At 42.9% G+C, this 23,335-nt stretch overlaps 1 protein-coding gene across 3 annotated transcripts in view; it reads right to left on the bottom strand.

Annotated features, from left to right (window-relative positions):
• srpk3 (SRSF protein kinase 3) overlaps positions 1-14,549 on the bottom strand; it is a 46,339-nt gene extending 31,790 nt beyond the window's left edge. For 2 of the 3 annotated variants that reach the window (XM_036007899.1, XM_031293114.2), the window contains exons 1-4: positions 13,995-14,549; positions 12,932-13,025; positions 1,195-2,084; positions 345-453 (exon numbers count right to left, since the gene is read on the bottom strand). In XM_036007899.1, coding sequence (XP_035863792.1) covers positions 345-453; positions 1,195-2,084; positions 12,932-13,025; positions 13,995-14,004 — 1,103 coding nt within the window. In that variant the 5' untranslated portion in view covers positions 14,005-14,549. The remainder of the gene's footprint in view (positions 1-344; positions 454-1,194; positions 2,085-12,931; positions 13,026-13,994) is intronic. The other variant, XM_031293115.2, reaches the window with a different exon arrangement.
• Between the last annotated feature and the right edge of the window lie 8,786 nt (positions 14,550-23,335).

Genomic DNA, 23,335 nt, shown 5'->3' with positions numbered 1-23,335 from the left:
TACACCTGTCTGTCCCCTCCGCCCGTCTCACCACCACGGGGAGCAGAGCATTCAGCCGCTCTGCTCCCCGTCTCATTATCACCCCAACTTAGAAACATCGATTCATTCCCCCATTTCAAATAGCCTCTTTCTGTTGTTTTTATTGTTGTTGTATTCTTATTTTTTGGCTGTTTTTAAATGTCTTATGTATCACTGTACGGTGTCTTTGAGTGGCGAGAAAGGCGCCTTTAAATAAAATGTATTATTATTATTATGTGACAGTAACAGAATCAGTGCAAAAATCTAACAAATCTGTCATTAAAGGGTTTTAAAAACGAGACGTGTGTGTATTTTGTGTCACGTACTGCAAGTCCCAGCAGAGCCAGACTGTAGAAAAATGTCCCCAGCCCAGTTTTCGGACCACATGGTACCTCCCGTTAAACAGATCACCGATCTTCACCGGGTAGTAACCGCCTGGAACACAAACGGAACAAACTGTAGAAACCACAGCACGGACGGACGGACGGACACTAGTCACATCATATTCATTCATATTTATTTGTTATTATTTATTTTTATATTATATTTATTTGTGTGTATGTGTGCTGCATATGTATGTGTGTGTGTGTGTGTGTGTGTGTGTGTGTGTGTGTGTGTGTGTGAGAGAGAGAGTCTGTGTGTGTGTGTGTGTGTGTGTGTGTGTGTGTGTGTGTGTGTGTACTATATATATATTATTCTTTTTAAATTTGTTTTCTACATTATACTTTATTGTACAAGTACTTCATTATTGTATTTAGACTTTATTGAACCCAAATTGGGAAATTTCCGTGCTACAGCAGCAAAATATCAGACACACAGCACACGTACAGTGTGTATATATATATATATATATATATATATAAAAATAATAAATAGGACAACAAGAACAAGAACAACTATTTAAAAAATAAAGATAAAACAAAAACAAAGAAAGAATGTACAAACGTATATACAAGCTGGGAATAAAAATGTACAACTACTTAAATAGTATTTATAAAGATGTAAGTATAACCGATGTTTGTGCAAGTTGCACTATAGTATTATTGTGATGTATATAAGTCTAGTCACATATTAGTCACATATTTTCAATCACAATATCAGAGTATTAATTATCGTTAATGTTCCAAATCAATCAAGCTGCCTGCATCCCTCGTCAGTCGGAAATGATCTACTCACCTTTGCAATAATCTGACGGGTCTTCCTGCTCTTCATCGTCAGAGCCCAGCAGCTGTACAGGGGGCGGAGTTAACTCTGGAGGGGGCGGGCTCAGAGTCAAAGGGGGTGTGGCCCCTTGCAGGATGGCTGATGACATCACGGGAGGCGGGCCTATGTGGGGGCCCAGAGAGTCGAGGAAGGAGGCCGACGGGTAGAGGTGGGAGGAGACACTGGAGTTGAAGGTGACCGAGGTCAGCAGGAAGGGGTCAGGGTGGGAGGGGCTTAACTGAGGGGTGGGAGGAGCTTTGGCAGAAACTGACAGCGATTCAGAGGCATCGTGGGTAATATTGCTTGGAAAGGTCTTAGGCGATTCGGTGGCATCTGATTGGATGACAGGCAGACTCCGAGTGTCATTTCGAGGAGTTCTATGAGGTGATCTGGAGGAAATATTTTGGTTAACAGTTGGCAGTGATTGGCTGGGACTGGGGGCGGGATTTTGAGATGTGGCAGGAGGGGATTGGCTGAAAATGAGGGGGGCGTTTAGAGGGGGCAGTGGGGCAGTTTGGAGGGTACTTGCAGGAGATACCAGGTGTGCTACAGGGGTATCTATTGTATCTAGAAGGGGGGGTGTGGTCTCGACGGGGCTCTGGGGAGGCGGTGAGAGGGTTTGAGGGACACTCTTGGGGGGCAGCAGGCTCGATTCGGTGGGTAACGTGGTGGCGTGTGGGTGGTTTTGTCGGGGCGCTGTCGTGGATCCGTGAAAATCTTCAATACATGTTGGTGTATTTCGTGGGGATGTGGTTGTCTCTGGAGTATTTTGGGGGGGCAGCCGGATGGTTTGGGGGAAACTCTGTGTTGGGGCGACGCTGCTGTTGGCGTTCAGACTCTGAAGGTCACAGGGATCATCGAGCCTGAAACAGAGGAGAAATAAAGTAATACATAAAGAGCCCTATTTTAACGATCTCAGCTCACGGCGTGAAGCGCCTGGTGCAGGTGCGTTTAGGCCCTAGTGTCCAAATCCACTTTTGCTAGTTTGACGGCGGAAAAAAGGGTCCGTGCGCCGGGCGCATGGTTCAAAAGGGTTGTACTTAGTGTCTTCATTAATTCATAGGTGTGTTTTGGATTTCAAGTCACGACTCACGACTTGGTAGCGTTCCAGGCAAAGTCACCAGCTGGCTAGCTAAACATTGTGCCGTTGGCAGGGTTCAGGTTAGGCTACCTAAGGGTAGTTACACACCAACCAGACGGCCGACCGTCGGCAGTAAAGCCAGTCGGACTGATCAGTCGGGTCCCCGAGGTCCAAAAAATGCCTCAGAACACACTGAAGAGACGCCGACTTGAGCGTACGCTCTGCGCGTGCGCGAAACGAAATACGTCTCCATAGCAGCAGGCGGCGCTGCTCTGTATTGTTTCCCAGAAAATGAAAACCGGCAGCTGATTGGACGAACGCATCACGTGGGTCTTCTTTCTCCGGAAATTCCAAGGGGGTTAGCTTCTCCTCGGACCGCGAACCTCCTATGGCGCCATTTTAATGCTACAAAGCGATCACCCCCCGTTAGCATCCCATTGACTGCCATTCATTTTGGCGCCACTTTGACAGAGAATAATTTTACATCTGAAGAGTTTAAAGACTATTTGTCCATTGTTTATTTCTAAAGAAACACGACAATGTATAAAAGGCTCCATTACCTTGTACCTCACGTTATGGCTCCGTAGCAGACGTTTTTATAAAAATAGGCTAACGATTGGGTCATAACCACGAGACTTACTGTCTCATAGTAGAGGAATTACCGTATAGTACAGGAGAAGCTCTCAGGCAGTTTCGTCTCACATTAGCTGTTTAAGTTTAATTACTAATGTTAACTATCATTTTAGTGATCAATAATTAGCCTGTGTCTATGTTATCTCCTTACATATACCTACGCTCTCCGTCTCTGCTAGATTGGGAATGATTGAGATTTCTCTTGGCACAGCTACCAGAAGACTTCCAACTTTCAGACAGGTTGCTCACGTCACATCTACGTCTTCAAGCTCAGTTGGAGGCTGCTCAGTAACGCTCAGCGCTCACCGGAAAAGTGCTTCTAACGGCCTTCACTGGTCTCCGTCCAGAGACACGGGATCTGTTGGTCCATTCTTATATACTGTCTATGGGAAATTCACAGCCAGACTGTCATGGCGGCTCGTTCAGAATACGATCTCATATTGAACTAAAATAGTTCACCGAAACGTGTTTCTGAAAACATTTTAAGAGAGAAATAGGCCGTGCAGTTGCTGAATCTGTCTTCATTTCAGATCAACAAAGGTTGATAATTGGCTCGGTGTGTCAGCGCCCTTATGTTAACGTTAGCTAGCGGCTACCTAACGCTGACATTAGCTAGGGTTAGCTGATACTAGCGATTTCTAGTCGGCGACATATTTTGGGCTTCATTTAATAAACATAACCTGTAGTAGTACACAATCGTATGTGTATCGTTTTGATCACATGTGCGGAATTACTTCACGTTGCCTGTTGTATGCAGTGACAGGACGTCATCACTCGCGAAGTTATGGCAACCAAATAAACAACAGGGCGAGTACTACTTCACTCAATAAGTGATAAACACCGACGAAAACCGCGACATGAAATCCGCACTCACGCCCGTGAAATATGACAGCTACAGTTTATCGGAAAATAGCGTTGTGGACACTGAAGTTGATGAATTTACTGTTTATCAGACCCCAGATGAGACAAGAAGCTAACGTTAGCTAACGTTAGCCACGCTGCTGTGACGGCCCCTCTGCCTCTGACTCGCCGCTGCAGGAGACTGTGTGTATTCCTCCGACACGCTGTAGTAACGTTACAGTTTTAAAACCGTTTTCCAGGTTAGTGGGGGTGCATACTGCTCAAAACCAACATGAAAATGTAGCTAGTAACGTTCACTCAGCGTTTTGTTGTTAAACTGTGTGCAAAATGAGCGGTGACGTTAAATCACCCTACGGTACCGTCTATTTTCTGGATGGTTTCAAGGTAACGGTCGGTAGCTAACATTAGCAGATAAGCCCGTACTCTGACGTCCAACACCCCGCCTCCCCCCGCCACCGCCGGAAAAAATTCTAGAGGAAACACTGAGGTCTATATCATGTTCTCTGTTAACTCCATATTAAAACAATTTCATGTCACCCTCATCTTTAGGATGACTTTTCACACCAGTGTGGACGTTCACAACAGATACAAACACTTTGGAATTTCAGATGAGGTTGGACAACGTCTCAGACAGACTCGTTCTGACCGAGTGTATGCCCTAACCCTAAAAGTCTCAGCCTCTGCCTTCATTTCAATAATCAGACCTTTGTGATGTCATTGTGACGTTCAACCTGGTTCGACTTTTGTGGGAACGCAACGCAACCTCCCCCAGCAACGCTGTCCCTGCTCAGGGGAAGTTATCGGTATGAAATGATGCCATTCTGATCACGTACACACAGACATGCTTCTGCATGAGACAGACGACACGGATCATATATCTGTGACACACACACACACACACACACACACACACACACTCTCCATGACATGTCTGACTCATTGACATTGTTGAGGTTTGCCTGAGCTGCCCTGAAATAGACGTGTGTGTGTGTGTGTGTGTGTGTGTGTGTGTGTGTGTGTGTGTGTGTGTGTGTGTGTGTGTGTGTGTGTGTGTGTGTGTGTTTTGTGGGATCATCATTCAGTCCCTGTTTCTATTATTGGAGCTGAGTCTCTCCGGGCCGAGCACCAAACCTGTTTCTGTCAGTAGGACACAGGCTAGCTTAGCTTTGCACAAACGCTGGAAGCAGAGGGGAAACTGTTAGCCTAGCTTAGCACAAAGACTTACGACAACAAGCAGTTGGGCATTATCATCGATAACAAGCCGAGCTTTGATTGTAAAACCAATACATTGTGTTTAAAAAACTGCCAACAAACCAATTAAAATACCTTCATAAAAACACAAGCCGTTAATTAATCAAAAATACATTAAATACACCATTTTCTCACCATAAATAAGGATACAAATAAAGTGATTTAGTGTGACAGTGAGTTCAGGGAGTTCATGCTGCTAAAACCATTTATATTTCTACACAAGGAGCCAGTGGAGATTTACCGTCACTACATTAAAGATCCTACATCGTACTCATATTTTAGGTTCATGCTTGTATTTTGGGGTTTTTACTAGAACATGTCTACATGCTTTAATGTTGTACCTGTATTACCCCTCTGTCTGAAAGGCTCAGTTTTAGCGCCTGTCTCTTTAAGACCCTCTCCCGATTGGTCAGCATTTCTGGGTCTTCAGCATCTGCGTTCTCGGCGTCTCTGCACTGTCATTGCAGCCGGGGAATGACTCTTAACGGCACTGTAGCGGCCCTTTCTACCTATATATATGCAGTGTTTCCCATATATAGGTTCTACTTGGGCACACCGCCCAGGTAGATAAATTAAATTTTCTTTCCAAACAACGGTGTATTTTTTACAGTCAACACAGACCAGCTACCTTCAGGCCCTCCCCCTCGTCAAGTTAAGTGCCGAAGTGCATGACAGCGTCAACGTTGCACTTGCTCAGAGAGGCTCTTGTTACGTTAGTAGTAGCATACTGCTGGTGGTCTTGCAATGGGATTAACTGTACTAATTAAACCCTAGAAACAACATGGCCACACTGCTGTGACTTCATTTATCAGACTCTGGTTGTTACCCCTCCCCGCGGGAGTCTCCTCCGCTCCACATCTTTATAACGGAGCTAGCTAACCGGAGCTGACTGGAGCTAACCACTACCCCAAGCTAACGGTTGCTAACCGAGCCTTCAGTTTTCCGTGCCTGTATCCATTAACTGTATGTGTGGTCCCGAGCCCGAATAAAACCCTTCATTTTATTAAATTGGCTGTAAAAGTTTTAAACTTTTGTTTGAATGACAGTAATGTGCTCAGATAAGATCTAAATGAGTGCAACAGGACACGTATAGTACAGAACAGCGTGTTTAGGATCCCCAAAACACAGATTAATACACTTCAAAAAACAAACAATGATCTAACCAACAAAATGAACAAGAATGAACTTTAGATAGCCCTACTCTTATATGATTTAACAGGAGTTAGCAGGGAACTGTGTTGAGGTTAATAATAACATGTAACTTTCTGTTTGGATCATAGTATTACAGGCATTTTATCTGCTGAACCGTTAACATTTGGCAAAAAATGTATCCGAACTGATTTAATGGACAAAGCACATCATGGCTACACTTTGTCATTTGTTTAAAGTTTAACGAGCAATTTGTTGTATTTTAGCAAAATCCTGAAAGCGGCAGAAATGCAGAACTGAGTAGGCTACACTGTAATATCTGTTTATTTATCACAAGTTAGCTCATTATCGCGATATTCAACAACGTTAGGGCATATCATATATTTTCCTCATATCGTGCAGCCTTAATAGACCTTTTTCACAGCAGCCATGTTGACTTGTCATAGTAGGAAAAGCACAGCTGAAATTGATCACCTTAACGATGGCTCAATTCCATCTAGTGTCCCAGTAAGCTACTTCAGTGAGTCAGCATGCACAATACCAGGACCTCTCCTAAGTGGAATGCAGTAGTGATAGACCGATTTTATCAGCCGGCCGATATAGCGGGCCAGTATTTGCGTTTTTACGTGTATCGGCTGATACGCGGCTGCTGCGTTCGCAATAGTTTTTTCCCGGCATTATTTACAGACAGGCGTCCACAGGCAGCTCTGTGTTGCTGGAGACGCTGCAGTTCACGTGCAGACCGTGCACTGCCCCTCCCCCACTAGCTTAGTGCTGGTGCTGGAAGCCTGGCAGGCTTTCAGCACCATGGCAGTCTTAAATTACAAATCAAGCACTTGATTTCAATGGCTACTTTTCAGGTATATTGTTTTCTTAAATGATTTAAATGTGTCGACAAAGGACATTTTGTGATGACCTGATTATATCTGTCTTATAATATGTCAGCAAGCAATGCATCATCAAGGCTGTGTTGTAGATGTTGATGAAAGCCTGTTACCCTTGCACAGTTAACCATATATATATATGCAGTGCACCCATCCATATGATGCACATTGCACACATCATTTGTAGGGCTGCCCCCTCTTAGTCGATTAGTCGACTAATCGGTCGTTTTGGTCTTAGTCAACTAAGATTTCTTTAGTCGATTAGTCATGTTTTATGCTTTTTTCATGCTGAATGACTTATTTCCAAGAAACGTACGAGCACATCTCTGGCAAACACAAGAATTAAAGTGGTGCTTTTGCATGACTCTTTGCGGAGAAACTCAGATTTACAGATCTGTCGATTAAATCAACTAATCGATTAGTCGATACAATTGAATGAGTGTTAGTCGACTAAGAATTTCTTCAATCGAGCAACAGCCCTAATCATTTGAGTGATATGAATGTAAGATGATTGCAGAAGTGACGATCTGTGTTTTTGTTTATTATTTTTAAAAGAAATGGCAGAGCAGATTGCGAAAACAAATTCAGTGTGGCAGGGTTTACATTTTTATAATGTAAATTGAGGGAGCAAAAGCAGTATCGGCTCCAAATATCGGCTCAAGAAAATCGGCAGCCCGTATCGGTCATCGGCTAAGGCTGATGGAAAAAAGAATCAGTATCGGCATTAAAACAAAATCCATATCGGTCGATCCCTAGAATGCAGCCATCATTAATGGTTTTGAATACACCTGTGCTTTTCCTACTATGACATGTCAACATGTCTGCCGTGAAAAAGGTCTATAACTACCCTGAAATTGTGTCAGATGCAGCATAGAGTCGCAATATTTTCATCTGTATCTGTATCATCCTTTTGTCTAATTTGTTTAATATGTAAATAGTCATTTCTTTCTAAATTATACGATAATGTTATTTAGTTTATAACTGAATCTATTACTAAACCAAGCCATTACGTCACATCCCGCTAGGGCTGAACGATTAATTGCATTTGCGATAATATCGCGATGTTAAAACGCGATTTCCTAATCGCAAAGGCTGCGATTTGGTCACATGACTAGCGAGAGCAAATCAGTCTGCACTCCGCAGAGAAAGCATCAACTAGCACGCTAACGCTACGCCGTACCTTGAGCTGATTTCTGTCATTCAAACAACTCTGAGTTGTAGTTTAAAACTTTTACAGCCATTTTAATAAAATGAAGGGTTTTATTCTGGTTCGAGTCCATACGTGCAGTTAATGGATACAGGAACGCAGAACTGAAGGCTCGGTTGGCAACTAGCTCTGATTAGCGGTTAGCTCCGGTTAGCGGTTAGCTCCGTTATAAAGATATGAGTGGAGGAGCTGCCACTGAGAGGGGTAACAACCAGACTGATAAATGACGTTCGGGGAGCTTTCACAGCAGCGTGGCCGCGGTGTTTCAACAGTTTTATTAGTACAGTTAATCCCACGGCAAGAACACCAGCAACATGCTAACGTAACGATAGCCTCTCTGAGCAAGAACACCAGCAACTAGCTAACGTAACGATAACCTCTCTGAGCAAGTACACACGGCAGCACGCAACTTCACGAGGGGGAGGGGCTGGAGGCAGCTCCTCTCTGTGCACTGTAAAAAATTACACTGTTGTGTGTGTGTGTGTGTGTGTGTGTGTGTATATACTATATTTTTACTTTTTTAACTGTCTAGTGTGTAATTGTGTGTTGTTCATACTATAAAATTATTTATTGTTTGTCTTTGTTGAATAATACAGAAGACAAAGCTTAAAAAAAAAAAATCGAATCGCAATCGCAATATTTGGGAAAAAAATCGCAATTAGATTATTTTCAAAAATCGTTCAGCCCTACATCCCGCGCCACACAACACCGCCAGTAAATTCTCAACCTGTGGGAACAACTGTATAGTATAGTTGTGACATCACAACCGTACAGAAGTCCAGACCGCTCGTTTAAAAAGGCACAGTTTCCGAATACGGGCTGTGTGTATTTCAGAACATAACCACAGGTGAAATCAATCTGAGTTGGCGTACTTGTTAAAGGCCTAAAACTTAATTTATGATTCTGCTTTGAATGTACGCCGTAGGTATGCATGTAGGTACGCACGTAGGTACGCATAGATACGGACCCTGACGTGCAACCTCCCCAGAAATGTAAGTACATGTCGCAGCTAACCCTAACCACTGTGATTTGTCCGCTTGGCCGTGGCTTGGTAGTAGTAGTAGTAGTAGTAGTTTATTTTGAACATGTAAAAAAAATAAAAATAAATAAAAACATATATATACAGACATGCATACATATATAAAAATTTAAATTAACATGACAGCTTAATAAGGTCATGTACTTCTCAGCATAATCTTCCAAAATTATTGTAAGTAATTCAAATTAGAAATTCCCATGTTCAAAAAGAAGTAGGAAGAAGTTCATAACAAACTTTTCAGGTCCTACCCCCATTCTCTATTTTTATCCTTTAGTTAAATACAAAACAATTTGATGCTTCTCTTATACATACATCTTTACATACACCGTAAATCTACCTACCTACTGGTCACATAAACCCATGCATTCACATAGATACAGATGCATACATACATGCATACACATTCACATTTTGTTCTTCTTTCTTTTCAATCTTTCTTCTTTATTTCCGTCAATCTATAACAAATCAAATTAAAGCTGCAAGCAGCGATGGACGGGCCCTCGCTCCTCTGCGCGCGTCGGGGTCACCGGCGGTCGCCGCTCCTTGCGACCGTGCATTTGCGCGGCACTCAGACACCGCAAATCGTCACCAATGAAAAGGGAACTCCCTGCTGCGTTCAATGATACCTCACACAAGACCCTACCTTAAACGGTTAAAATGTTATGAAAGGGGCGTGGCTTAAGCATAGGGGGGGGCCAAACCATCGCCAATGAAGAAGCAACTCTCTGCTGAGTTCAATGATACCTCACACAAGGGTCTACCTTAATCGGTTCAAATGTTATGAAAGGGGGTGTGGCTTAAGCATGGGGGCGGGCCAAACGATCACCAATGAAGAAGGAACTCTCTGCTGAGTTCAATGACACCTCACACAATGGTCAACCTTAAATCGTTCAAATGTTATGAAAGGGGGCGTGGCTTAAGCATAGGGGGCGGGCCAAACCATCACCAATGAAGAAGGAACTCTCTGCTGAGTTCAATGACACCTCACACAAGACTCTACCTTAAACGGTACAAATGTTATGAAAGGGGGCGTGGCCTGAGTAAGTGGGCGTGGTTATATTATAGGGGCCGGCTCATTATCACATGTAGACCACACATTCTAAGTTTCATGTAAATCGGATGATGTTTGTCATATAAGGCGCATTTCCTGTTGCCAGCGGGGGGCGCTATGACCAAAAGTCAAATATGGCCTCTAGGTGTCCTCAGGCCTGGACCCTTGTCAATCTTGAGAATTTTCGGGCAGATACGACAACGTACACTCAAGTTACAACAATTTATTTGTTCATCGCTCAACACTCAAAATGGCCGCCACGCCACGCCCACACCGTCAGACGAAAAGTTTTTCTTTTAATAACTTTTCATCTTTAAGGTGTTGGGATGATAGAGACCAAGTTTGAAGTACATCGGATGAAATCTCTAGGAGGAGTTCGTTAAAGTATAGCACCTTGTCTTTTAGGCCTACTTCCTGTTGCCACTAGGGGGCGCTATGACTTTAAGTAAATATCGGCCTTTATTTGTCCTCAGGGTTGGACTCTTATGAATCCTGAAAAGTTTCGAGCCAATCGGACGATGTACACTCGAGTTACACCCACTTCCTGTTTCGGCGGCGAAACGCACAAAATGGCCGCCCCGCCACGGCCACGCCCTATGATGAAAAGTTTTTCTTTTAACAACTTTTCATCTTTAGTGTCTTAAGATGGCACAGACCGAATTTGAAGTTGATCGGATGAAATCTCTAGGAGGAGTTCGTTAAAGTACGACATGTGGAAATGGCCAAAATCGCACTAATTTCGAACTTTGAAATCAAAATGGCGGACTTCCTGTTGGGCTTAGGGTATGGCTTCAATGACGTTTTTTGTACATCTTGACATGATACATATGTGTACCAAGTTTCGTGAGTCTACGTTAAACGCACTGCAGGGGCTCAATTTTTTTAACATTGTAGGGGGCGCTAGCGAGCCATTTTTGCGCGCATATTCCCGAAACCCTTAAAATACGTAAATTTTCACCAGACTTGATGCGACCGCCAAATTTGGTGAGTTTTTGAATATGTTAAGCCCCTCAAAAAGCCAATTCATTTGCCGGGAAAATAATAATTCCTTCAGTTTCAATAGGGCCTTCGCCGCTGTCGGCGCTCGGGCCCTAATAATAACACCTCCATACTAGACTGTAGAGCTGTCCATAGTAGAGCTGGGCGATATGGAGAAAATCAAAAATCATGATATTTTTCACCAAATACCTCGATATCGATACCGCAGCCATACTGTAGTGTTGACTATTGGTGCTTTCACAAAAAATTCACATAATGAGATTTTTAATAAATAATCACCAGTAATGTTGACATAATGACTAATAATAGAACAGTTACAACAGTCTGGTAAGTTCAGAAAATGACATCACTTTACTGTAATGCAGCCTTTAAAATCAGGGAAAGACACCACTTATGTCATATTACGATATCCAAAATGTAAGACGATATCTAGTCTCATATCACGATATCGATATAATATCAATATATCGCCCAGCCCTACTTGGTAGCGTCGTATTTCCCTCTTCTTATTTCCGGGTTCTCCTCTGTGAACAACATAAAAATCGAGGAGGGGGTTAACTTTTCCTGCTACAGCTTTCAGACCGTGGTCAGAAAGCACAGGGGAGACACTTTGTTTCTCCGTCTCCACCACCGGAGTCTGGTACTCGCTCAGAAGCTAATCGCTGTCACTCTCTCGTCTGCTCTACAGTATCACTCACACACACACACACACACACACACACACACACACACACACACCCCTATTCTCTTAAAGAGATACGCTAGAATGACGCAGACACACCAACATAGGCCACTTTAGAGCTGGGCAATATATCGATATCGTGATATGAGACTAGATATCGTCTTAGATTTTGGATATCGTAATATGGCATAACGGTCTTTTCCTGGTTTTAAAGGCTGCATTACAGTAAAGTGATGTACTTTTCTGAACTTACCAGACTGTAGCTGTTCTATTATTAGTCATTATATCAACATTACTGATGATTATTTATCAAAAATCTCATTATGTGAATATTTTGTGAAAGCACCAATAGTCAACACTACAATATGGCTGCGGTATCGATATCGAGGTATTTTGGTCAAAAATATTGTGATATTTGATTTTCTCCATATCGCCCAGCTCTAGGCCACTTACATAGACTACAGTGTAGGCTCTGTGTACAACTATACATCAACTGTTCATCTCCAACCATACTGGATTATATCATGACAGTGACAAAGAATACGCACTACTACCTGATCCATCAGACCTGATACCGATCAATCATATCGATCAATTCTTAGTCAGAGTTTTATAACAGTGTGACGTCGCACTAAAAACTGAAACAGACAGGAAGTCACACAGAGAAAGTGATTTTCTGTAATGGAACTCAACCACACACCACGAATCACTTTCCACACACACACACACACACACACACACACACACACACACACACACACACCTAAATTTAGACTCTGAGTTGATGTGTGTGTCTATATGTAGGGCACTCAGCAGCGTGTGTTTATGGGGGTCAATCGTGTATCTGGTCTTATGTCTCTGCTGGTTTCTTACCGGTTCTCGTCTGTTCGGACTCTGCGGTGTTTTTTGCCTCTCCGTCTGGGTTTCTTGCCGGTGGTGGCAGCATTTCCGGTCCCTGCAGCAACTGCTGTTGAGAGGAGGAACAACAGAGTCAGAGACACATTCAGCCCCACCTCCAGCTCTATAAACAGCTCATTAACAAAATGTTCAAACACACACAAAACTGAATTTACAAGTTTTGGAAAATAGCGATTTGTTTCTTATTAGCAGGCATATAACTCCAGGAACATGACCAATAGTCCCTTTACAGAAATATGAGGTGTCACTATGTGTTCTGGCATTAATACCATATACCATACTCCATTTAAAAATCTTGAAATTTTATTTTTTCTCCTGCGTTAGCAAACTTACAAATCCTGCACACTTGCATTTAAGTTTAACGTACCTAATTTCAGACTACAGTTTATTAATACATTTATACAAACGTTTATAATAAAAAAAAAAAAAAATTCCTCTATATTGGAACATTATTCCAACATTAATTACCACCTTTCCAGAGTATCTAATTATTTAATTCGGCATACAAACCACAGACAAGGATGCAAGGTTTTTTAACAAAAATCTCAATTTTCCAGATATGGTTCCTCTGTTAACCTGATACTATTAAATCACATCATGGAGGGAGGCAGCGACCAGCAATCACCAATTATTAAAGTTCATATTTAAAGTTAATTAAATGCCACCTGGAGGGAACTTGTGTGCCGAATTTACCAGCAGACTGTAGAGAGATTGTTTTAGGAAAGAAACTCCCTTCTAGTTAAAAAGCATCTGCTGGGAAGCCAATAATTTGTAAATGCCAGAGTTTTTGACTGGAGTCTGGCTTAACCGTTCCTGTTCTGAATCAGAATCCTGTGCGTGACAGCAGCAGCAGTCAGAGGCTGGTACCGTTAGCTGGAAGCTAGCTTAGCATGTTAGCCCTGCTCTCTGGAGTTCAGAGTGTTGATTTAATGGTCGGTCACTGACAAACTCTTTCTAAACTGCACCAACAACACAGACAGCTGAACCGGGATACCGACCCGGGTCACAAGTACTTTACCTATCAGCATCCTGAGCCCCTGGTCCTCAGACCGAACCGGGTTAACGGTAACGGTTACTCTGATAAGCTAATGTTAGTTAGCTTAATAGCGTCCGTTAGGTGGCTGAACTTCACCGGAGACCGGCGGTGCAAACCCGGAGAAAGTCCGACTAGAGGTGGTTCAGACCGCCCAGAAACTATCCCGGGCCAGAACGGGTTAGTGCAGTGTAGCGTGGTGACCATGAGCCAGTGGCCTGTCCGTTAACCCGTCAGCCCCGTCAGATAACAGCTGACGGTCTGCCGTCAGTTAGCCTGTTAGCTCCGTTAGCTCCAGCTGCAGATCAGCGGCTCTCAATGCAGTCCGGTCTGGTCAGTACCGGCTATGTTCCGGGTCTGTACCGGGTCAGTACCGACTCTGTTCTGGGTCAGTACCGACTCTTTTCCGGGTCCACTCCGGTTATTCTGAGTGTGCTTTCTTTGCTGCCTCGGTCCAACCGTTCATGGTCCTAACAGCTGCTGTTGGACATCGGACACCGGTCTCTGCGCATGCGCAGTGAATGGCCAAGCAATACTGGACCCAAAGTGGGACCAGTGGCGAATCTAAAACATTTTGAAATGGGGCGGTCTATGGGTGTCCCCCTCTTATAATACAGCTGTGGTGTCCCCGCATGAAAATACAGAATCCTTTAGGTGAAATAGGAAATAAGTAAAAAAACATGGAGGACAAACATCTCATCTTCTTCATCCTCACTTCTCCTCTTCCTCTCATATGCTCATGTTTTCCTCTCACTCTACTCTCATCTTCCTCCTGCACATACCAATCAATAAACACTAAGGCCTCCTGCACGCTACCTGCGTGGCGTGAGCGTGGCGTTTCTGTTGCGTATCAGTTACGTGGTGGCTGCGTGGCGTTTTCTATGTCTTTACACACCAGAAAGGTGTCTGACGCGGCGCTGCTGCTGCTTCTAGCCTTGTCTGGACACAAGTATGTTTCCCATTGATAAAATGAAATGATAGGCTACAGACTATTTCGTTCTGTATTGACAGGTGCAATATTAGAAAATCGATTGAAAAAAAATAAATTACATTCATATCTGCATTTATATCAAAACCTAGAGACTTTCAAACATCAACATCATTTATACGTCATATCAATGTCATTTATTAATATGTATTTGTGTCAAAATGACATAAACATCTTTTCGATTTTAATTATTTTAATTTATTATTTTATTTTTATTATTATTTTTATTTATTTTCTATGTATTTTTTATAATTGTTTTTGCTCCTCTTGCTTGCTGTATAATTACAGCTTTTTTATTTTTATTTATTTATTTATTTATTTTCTTTCCTTCCTTTCTCTATTGAATAAGTCCATCTGCCATAGATGATGTGATTGTTGTTCAACATGTAGCTAGGTGCTATATGTATGTTTGTCATATATGTTGTCTTCTAACAAAAACGAAAATAAAGTTATATAAAAAAAAACAACATCTTTTCCTATTTTATTTTGCCTGGAAACGCTTCCAACTATTTTTCACGCGACATGCAAGCGTTTGCATGTCGCGTGAAAAATAGGCGTCGGTTTATTTCTAGCATGCACGCGTTTTCAGCACTGCTCGATCAGCGCCTGAGACGTGCGTGTCACGCCGGCAGTATGCAAGCTCTAACCATGGGAGCCGAAATAAAAACGGACACGCCACGCAGCTAACACGCTCACGCCACGCAGCCGGCCTAAGTGATATTGAGATCTGTTTGAGCTGTTTGAGATCAGATCAACAGTTAGACAAAGTGTTTGATATTGATTATGTTGTCTTAATGTTAAAGGAGAATTCCGACCAATTTTTACATTAATCTTGATCGCTATAAATATGCGAGTACAGTCGATAGAAAAAAAACCAAGCCAAATTGGTGCGGTAAACACGGAGTAGCTACAGCTACGTCTACGAGCTTCCACTGAGCTAAAACAGCAGTTGTCGGGGCTAGTTTTAGAGTGCCTTTGTGCCTCTCAACAGACACAAAATGCAATTAAAATGTCTGTGCAACATGAACAGGGCCCTTACGTGACAACAAGATGTGTTTTCAACTCAGACATTGTTTAAATTCACCTACCCTGTCTCTATCCTTCCGGTAGCTAGCTCGCCCTGCTAGCTGCTAGCTGTTAGCTGCTAGCTGCCTTCCGTGATAATAATATAATAATGATATAATAATAATAATGGCTTATTCTGTGATAATCATCACGCAGCAGTTCTGTGTGTATTTGTAGCTCATCCATTTTGTGTGTGATCGATCTGGTGTTGGTGAGTAGGAGGCTTGGCATTGTCAATTTGTGTGGTAGTTCCCTTAGCCGAGCTAGCTGGCCCAACCGGGCATCCTTGCTTCTGATTTCTCCCCGCCAGTCCTGTGTTTGACCCATCCACCACCCCAACCAACCTCCTTATGCAGAATTTTGGCCTTACATTTGTGTCTGTTGAGAGGCACAAAGGCACTCTAAAACTAGCCCCGACAACTGCTGTTTTAGCTCAGTGGAAGCTCGTAGACGTAGCTGTAGCTACTCCGTGTTTACCGCACCAATTCGGCTCGTTTTTTTTTCTATCGACTGTACTCGCATATTTATAGCGATCAAGATTAACGTAAAAATTGGTCGGAATTCTCCTTTAACATTAAGATAACATAATCAATATCAAACACTTTGTCTAACTGTTGATCTGATCTCAAACAGCTCAAACAGATCTCAATATCACTTAGGCCGGCTACACCCTGGCTGCGTGGCGTGAGCGTGTCAGCTGCATGGCGTGTCCGTTTTTATTTCGTCTCCCATGGTAACAGGTTAGAGCTTGCACACTGCCTGCGTGACACGCACGTCTCAGACGCAGCTCGAGCCGCGCCGAAAATGCGTGCATGCTAGGAGACCCAGGAGACCGGGGTTCGTGTCCCGCAGGTCAAGTTTCCTAAAGTCGCTTTCTTCTTTTCCGTCCCGTTCTTCCCGCGTGTCACAGAACCGTAAGCCCACCCACGACCTTTTCCTTAACTTAAGGGGCCGTGTTCATTTCACGGAATTCTTCTGTGGGCCCATCACGGAATTTTTTGCAATTTCGTGATACTGCCACAGATTTTGAGTTAAGGAGCCGTGTTCATTTCACGGAATTCTGTGAGATCAGGTTGGAAGAATTTATAAGAAATGAAATGTGTTGCAATATTTTTAAAACATATAAAAAACCTACCGAGCTCTGTAACATCAAAACGCACACAGAGACAGAGAGAACTGTTAAAATTATAACTTTATTTTTACATGATACAAATTGTATTTGGCCTCCTGCCTCTTCACAATAAAAACACATTTCCATTAGCAGACTGAATTTATCTTCGTCACCATCACCATCATCATTATCATCATCATCCTCATCCTCAGACAGGTATTTACAGGCACATTTACACACTGTTAGCAAACTGTACACAGTCAGTAGAAAAGCAGTCTGTGCTTCATTACAACTGATCCTGGATCTATTTTATACAAACGCTTTAAAGTTTTTATTCCCTTGTAGAAAAGAACATTCCAGTAACAAACAGAGCTCGACCAATCAGAGCTGAGGATCTGTTTCATTATGTCCCGGAAGATTAGAAAAACTGTACAGAGATTGCGAGAGGTCAAAGATCAAACTGTGACCGTCGTCCTCCATTTACATACATTATCAGTGACACGGCAGAGTTTAAGCCCCGCCTCCTGTCTTTATTTTAAAAGAAATTGGCTTAAAGAAGCACCGTAAATCTTCTTCATCATCATCATCATCATCATCATCACACGCATGCAGAATCCTAATCTGATCAGAGAACTACAACTACGGGTCAAACACAGGCTCAAAAAACACGCAAGGCAAAAACACAGAAGTGAGACGTTCAGATTAAACGGCGATAATCGTCAGAAATATTAGGAGAAGAAAAGTACAGAAGAAAGAATCATTCAACAAACATCTCGTTTTATAACAAAATCTGTCAGCTGTCTGTTTCAGTTCAGCAGCAGACACGACCACAGACAGTCAGCGTCTGTTCAGTTATTGCCTGATGGGTTCAGAGTCCATTTACAATGGAAAACATGTGTGTCCAAGAAGTATCCTGTCACAAGAGTTCAGGAAGTACAATGAGTCCAGGAAGTATAATGAGTCCAGGAAGTACAATGAGTCCAGGAAGTACAATGAGTTCAGGAAGTACAATGAGTCCAGGAAGTATAATGAGTCCAGGAAGTACAATGAGTCCAGGAAGTATAATGAGTCCAGGAAGTATAATGAGTCCAGGAAGCGATATTTTTTTTCCCACTATGGCCACGCCAAGACCCACCCTTCAATAGCTACTACTGGCCAGGCGTCCATGCTTACGCAAGGCAACGTAACCTGATTTGTACAGGTCCTATCCCCTGACCAATCGGCTATCCTAACCATAACCACTCGAGATGAAATGCCTAACCCCAACCAATAAGGCTGCTTTGTAGGGCGGGTCTTGGCGTGGCCATAGTGGGATTCGTAATTTTGCGTCCAGGAAGTCTAATGAGTCTAGGAAGTCTAATGAGTCCAGGAAGTCTAATGGGTCCAGGAAGTCTAATGGGTCCAGGAAGTATCCTGTCCCACAGAGTTGCACATGAAGACTAAAAACTCTGGCGGAGTCATCCACATCCACTTGGGCTGAGTCTTCACTTTGTGCCGATTCCACACAGAGAAAAATACACCAACAGCTAAAACAACAAACTGCTGCCATGGAGACACAGCTGATAATCTCAAAGCTGAATCCAAACCTAAACCTCTGGACCTGCAGACTCTGAGAAGTTCCCTGCTTCCTTCACATGGAAATAGAGTCAAACTTTAACACTGATAATATCTTCAGATCGAAGCCTAGCATCACGTGTCCCAACTATTTTGGTCTTCGTTGTGATAACGGCTACTGCTTTCTCTTACTGCACATCATTAGGTCTACAGTACATATAGAGTCCCAGAGTCTGAGAAGGGCGGGGAGGTTCAGATATTTGGATTCAGCTTGTATGCCAATATTGATATCAGAGCTAAAAGATATAAAAGTAGCTCAAACTATTGTAGCAACAGCTAGCTAAAAACAGCATCTTAATAAAAGGGCAACACACACTTGTGGCGTCTTGAAAACACGTGAACCCAGTGGTGAAGTCTACGTGATACGCAGGTATACGCAGGTATACCCACTAAGAAAGCTCCAGGATTTCCATACACCCACTTAAAAATGCCCAATGACACGTAACAACATACTTTCCTTTATATTTTGGATATATTTTCAATTGTCATCTGTGTTTTTCATCTTCACATAGGCTAAATAAAGGTATTTTCACCGTAAATTGGTGCATAAAAGTGAATCCGAATGCAGGAAATGAAGTCGTTGACGCTCAAAACTTCCCTGGGGGAGGACACCCTGACCCCCCCCAACTATGATATCTCCCCCCCCCCCTCCCCAAATGCAGATTCTGGCCCATATATACAGTACAGTATACCCACTACAATACATTAGACTACACCACTGCCTGAACCATTTGTTTTCGGGTGTGCTATGGGTGTCAGTTGACGTGACGCTGTATGTTGCACTTAACGCCAAACATGCATGATGGCCGTTTCTGTGTTTGCGCAGCGATATTACACCGTTTTATCCTCTGCACGACAACAATAGGCGTTTTCGGACCAAACTGTTCTGGGGACTCCCTGAGACGAACTGTCCACTGGAAAAAGCTCCCCTGAGAGCTACGTACACCTTCAGGGGCTTTCAACCCTCCTGTTGTCCTCGGGTCAAATTTGACCCATTTTCAAAAAGTTTCTTAATCAGAAATTTGGGTTTCTTTCAACCAAATTGTCCAAAAACATAATGCGGATGGTTCCATACAACCATTACTCTTTACAAGTAAAATAAATGATCGGTTCACTACTTTCATTGAATTTGGGTGAGTTATTCAATTTTATAGTGTTCGGAAAAAAAAATTAAATCAAAGAACGTTGGAAAAAAGTGACAAAAATGTTGGGAAAAAAAACAACAAAAATGTCAAAAAAAAGTGCAGAAAAATCGACAAAAGCATCGACAATAACATCGGAAATTTGTGACAAAAAATTTGAAAAAAACATGACTAAAAAGTTGAAAAAAGTGACAAAATGTTTTGAAAAAAGTGACAAAAACGTCACCAAAAAAAGTTGTAATTTGAAAAAAAGTTGCATGGTCGATGGGAAGGCAACACAAAGGTTAAAAAAAAAGTTTGCCCATACGTCATTGCAACCGACCGTAACGGACTATAGCGTCACTTTCGACCGTGAGAAATCACCAATAAAGGCTTCTTCCCCAAAACCTACACAACTGGACATGTTTCCAGAAGCAATGTGATCCAATATTAGGGAGAAATGAACAATATTGGTGACCAAGATTACAGGTTTCCCTGACATTAGCATGTAGCTAACGTTACATGTAACGTTAGCTACAACCGTTCCTCTTGTGCTGGGAGAGTATACTCCGAAATATGAGCTAAAATAGTCCCTCAAAGCGGGTTTTCTAAGAACTACGTTCGTTCCTAGTTTTTGCGGTGCGGACACAATAAAAAAGGGGAATTCTTAAAAATACGGAAACGTTTCTTTGATCCAAAAACGCCTAATCATCGCTGTTTACACAAGGTCAAACAAAGAGCTAGCTAAACCATGTAGTAGCTACAAACAGTGCATTACAAACTCCTAGCATTTCCAACTTGACAGTTAATTCTTGACTTTGGAAACAATCTCAACTCACTCTAGTATGACTGGGTGTGATGTCAACCTAGCGTGATGCTATGCTAGTAGTATATCCAGTACTATTTGTACATGATGACTCTGTTGTTGTTTTTGAAAAACAGTTAAATATTAAAATGAATTTAACGTCCCATGATGCACTGGGACACATGTTGAATAAGGCTGCTGTAAGAGAAGACAGACAGCGCCACCTAGCTGCAAGAGTGAAGGCACAGCTGGGATAAATAGGTATAAATAGGACTTACAGTATGTACATGTAATAAGTTAGTAACTAGCTAACGCACACGCACACAAACACGCACACACACACACGCAGTTTAAACTCCTGCCCCCAGATTTCAGATTGTTTTTTATCATCTGTCAACTTCAATGTTTTAGTTCATCTTTATTTTCAGTGTGATTTTAGTTTCTGATCTCCAGCTTTTCTACATGTTAGTAAAGTTCATTTTATTTCTTTCTCGCATAAAAAAGTGCATATTCCTTCATATACTGTTGAAGAAGCTGGCCAGCACATTGGCTACATCACTAGCTATCAAACTACCTGTGAAGGCTGCTGGTCAGCTGAAGCCTAGTCTATATCCACGATGTTAAACTTCCGGGATTGCTCCGGTGCCGCCGGAAATTCCGCCGTATGTCCTTATTTTCGTCCGGATGTCCGTTACTTTCTAGCCTAGAAAGCTAGATGCACCCTAGCGGCAGCAAATGTAAACAGCCAGGGTCGTCTAGCAACTCTCCGTTGGCTTGCGCGCTGGAAAAAACAAACTCTGGCCGGGCCAATCACATCGTGTATAGAGGCGGTGGGCGGGGCTTATGGCTGCTGGTGCTGGTGAACAGCGGTCTTTGAAATCGGCTTAGGCCGCGACTCTGGAAGACTTGGAGTTCAGCTTTTCTTTGAGAAAAGAACAAAGAACGGCCCTGAAGTCATTCTTAAAAAAGGAAGATGTGTTCAGAGTTTAAAGCTAGCGTTGCTCTGATTGGTTGGAGTGCTATCCTATTGCGTGCAGAAGGAATTTGAAAGACAACCGTTTATCCCGCCCCTCGGATTGAGCCCAGCCAATGGGGCGTTCCCAGACCCAACATCTGGATGTGGGTCTGGCTCGTCAGGCTGGTTACCTTCCTGTTTCTTTGTGTTGGCGTTCTAACCTTTATGAGGATTTATGAGGACTACGGTTACTGGACTGGAAAGACTGGGAACCGGTGCAGGTCCTGAGGTTACCTGATGAGAAGATTTAGTTTGAGCTGGAGACGTCAGAAACTGGAGTCACACTGAAAATGTGATTTAAAAAAAACACTCCCTGATTCTGTTATTGCGTTCAGTAAAACTCCCTAAATGTTGGGACGTTAAAAGCTTCATAATCGTGCTGGTTTTCAGTAGTAAAAGCTAAAAAATATTGTCAGCAATACTGTCGATAAAAAACATCCAGCATGTCGGAGATCAGCAGGACAATACATCGATACATGTGATCAGTATAGAGACTATTAAAATTGTGCTTTCTGTCTCCGCACAGACAGCAGAACAGCAGGGAACTCTGGGAAACGTAGTGCAAGGCAGCAGGTGACAGTGATGTTTGTCGGTACACGATCCGTGCTGCGCATGCGCAAGATGTTCGCGCATGCGCTGTTGTACGAAGATTTACGACACTGCACGATCTGTTCCACGCTTCTGGTCGTAGTTGTAGCGGTCTGCTGTTAGCCTCCACAGGCAAGCTAACGTTAGTTTAGCTAACAGCTAATTCGGCTAACCACTAGCTGATTGTAGCGGTCTGCCGTTAGCCTCCACAGGCAAGCTAACGTTAGTTTAGCTAACAGCTAATTCGGCTAACCACTAGCTGATTGTAGCGGTCTGCCGTTAGCCTCCACAGGCAAGCTAACGTTAGTTTAGCTAACAGCTAATTCGGCTAACCACTAGCTGATTGTAGCGGTCTGCCGTTAGCCTCCACAGGCAAGCTAACGTTAGTTTAGCTAACAGCTAATTCGGCTAACCACTAGCTGATTGTAGCGGTCTGCCGTTAGCCTCCACAGGCAAGCTAACGTTAGTTTAGCTAACAGCTAATTCGGCTAACCACTAGCTGATTGTAGCGGTCTGCCGTTAGCCTCCACAGGCAAGCTAACGTTAGTTTAGCTAACAGCTAATTCAGCTAACCACTAGCTGATTGTAGCGGTCTGCCGTTAGCCTCCACAGGCAAGCTAACGTTAGTTTAGCTAACAGCTAATTCGGCTAACCACTAGCTCATTGTAGCGGTCTGCCGTTAGCCTCCACAGGCAAGCTAACATTAGTTTAGCTAACAGCTAATTCGGCTAACCACTAGCTCATTGTAGCGGTCTGCCATTAGCCTCCACAGGCAAGCTAACGTTAGTTTAGTTAACAGCTAATTCGGCTAAACGCTAGCTGAGACAGCATGTAATAACTTTAAAATACCCTCAATATAAAACCTGAAAATAACCGTTAACATATATAACAGCTGTTACGTCAGTTCTACTTTACTTGTGCTCATTTAAAATACAATCAATCAATACTTGCCTTTATTGTTATTACTGTAAAGTCTTAATTCAGCTGTAGACGGCTTTCCCCAGTGTTTAGCTTGAGTT

This window comes from Sander lucioperca, chromosome 12, assembly GCF_008315115.2.
Source record: "Sander lucioperca isolate FBNREF2018 chromosome 12, SLUC_FBN_1.2, whole genome shotgun sequence".
Classification (NCBI taxonomy): domain Eukaryota; kingdom Metazoa; phylum Chordata; class Actinopteri; order Perciformes; family Percidae; genus Sander; species Sander lucioperca.
The sequence above is the reverse complement of the archived record's forward strand: the minus strand, read 5'-3'. Positions and strand labels throughout refer to the sequence as shown.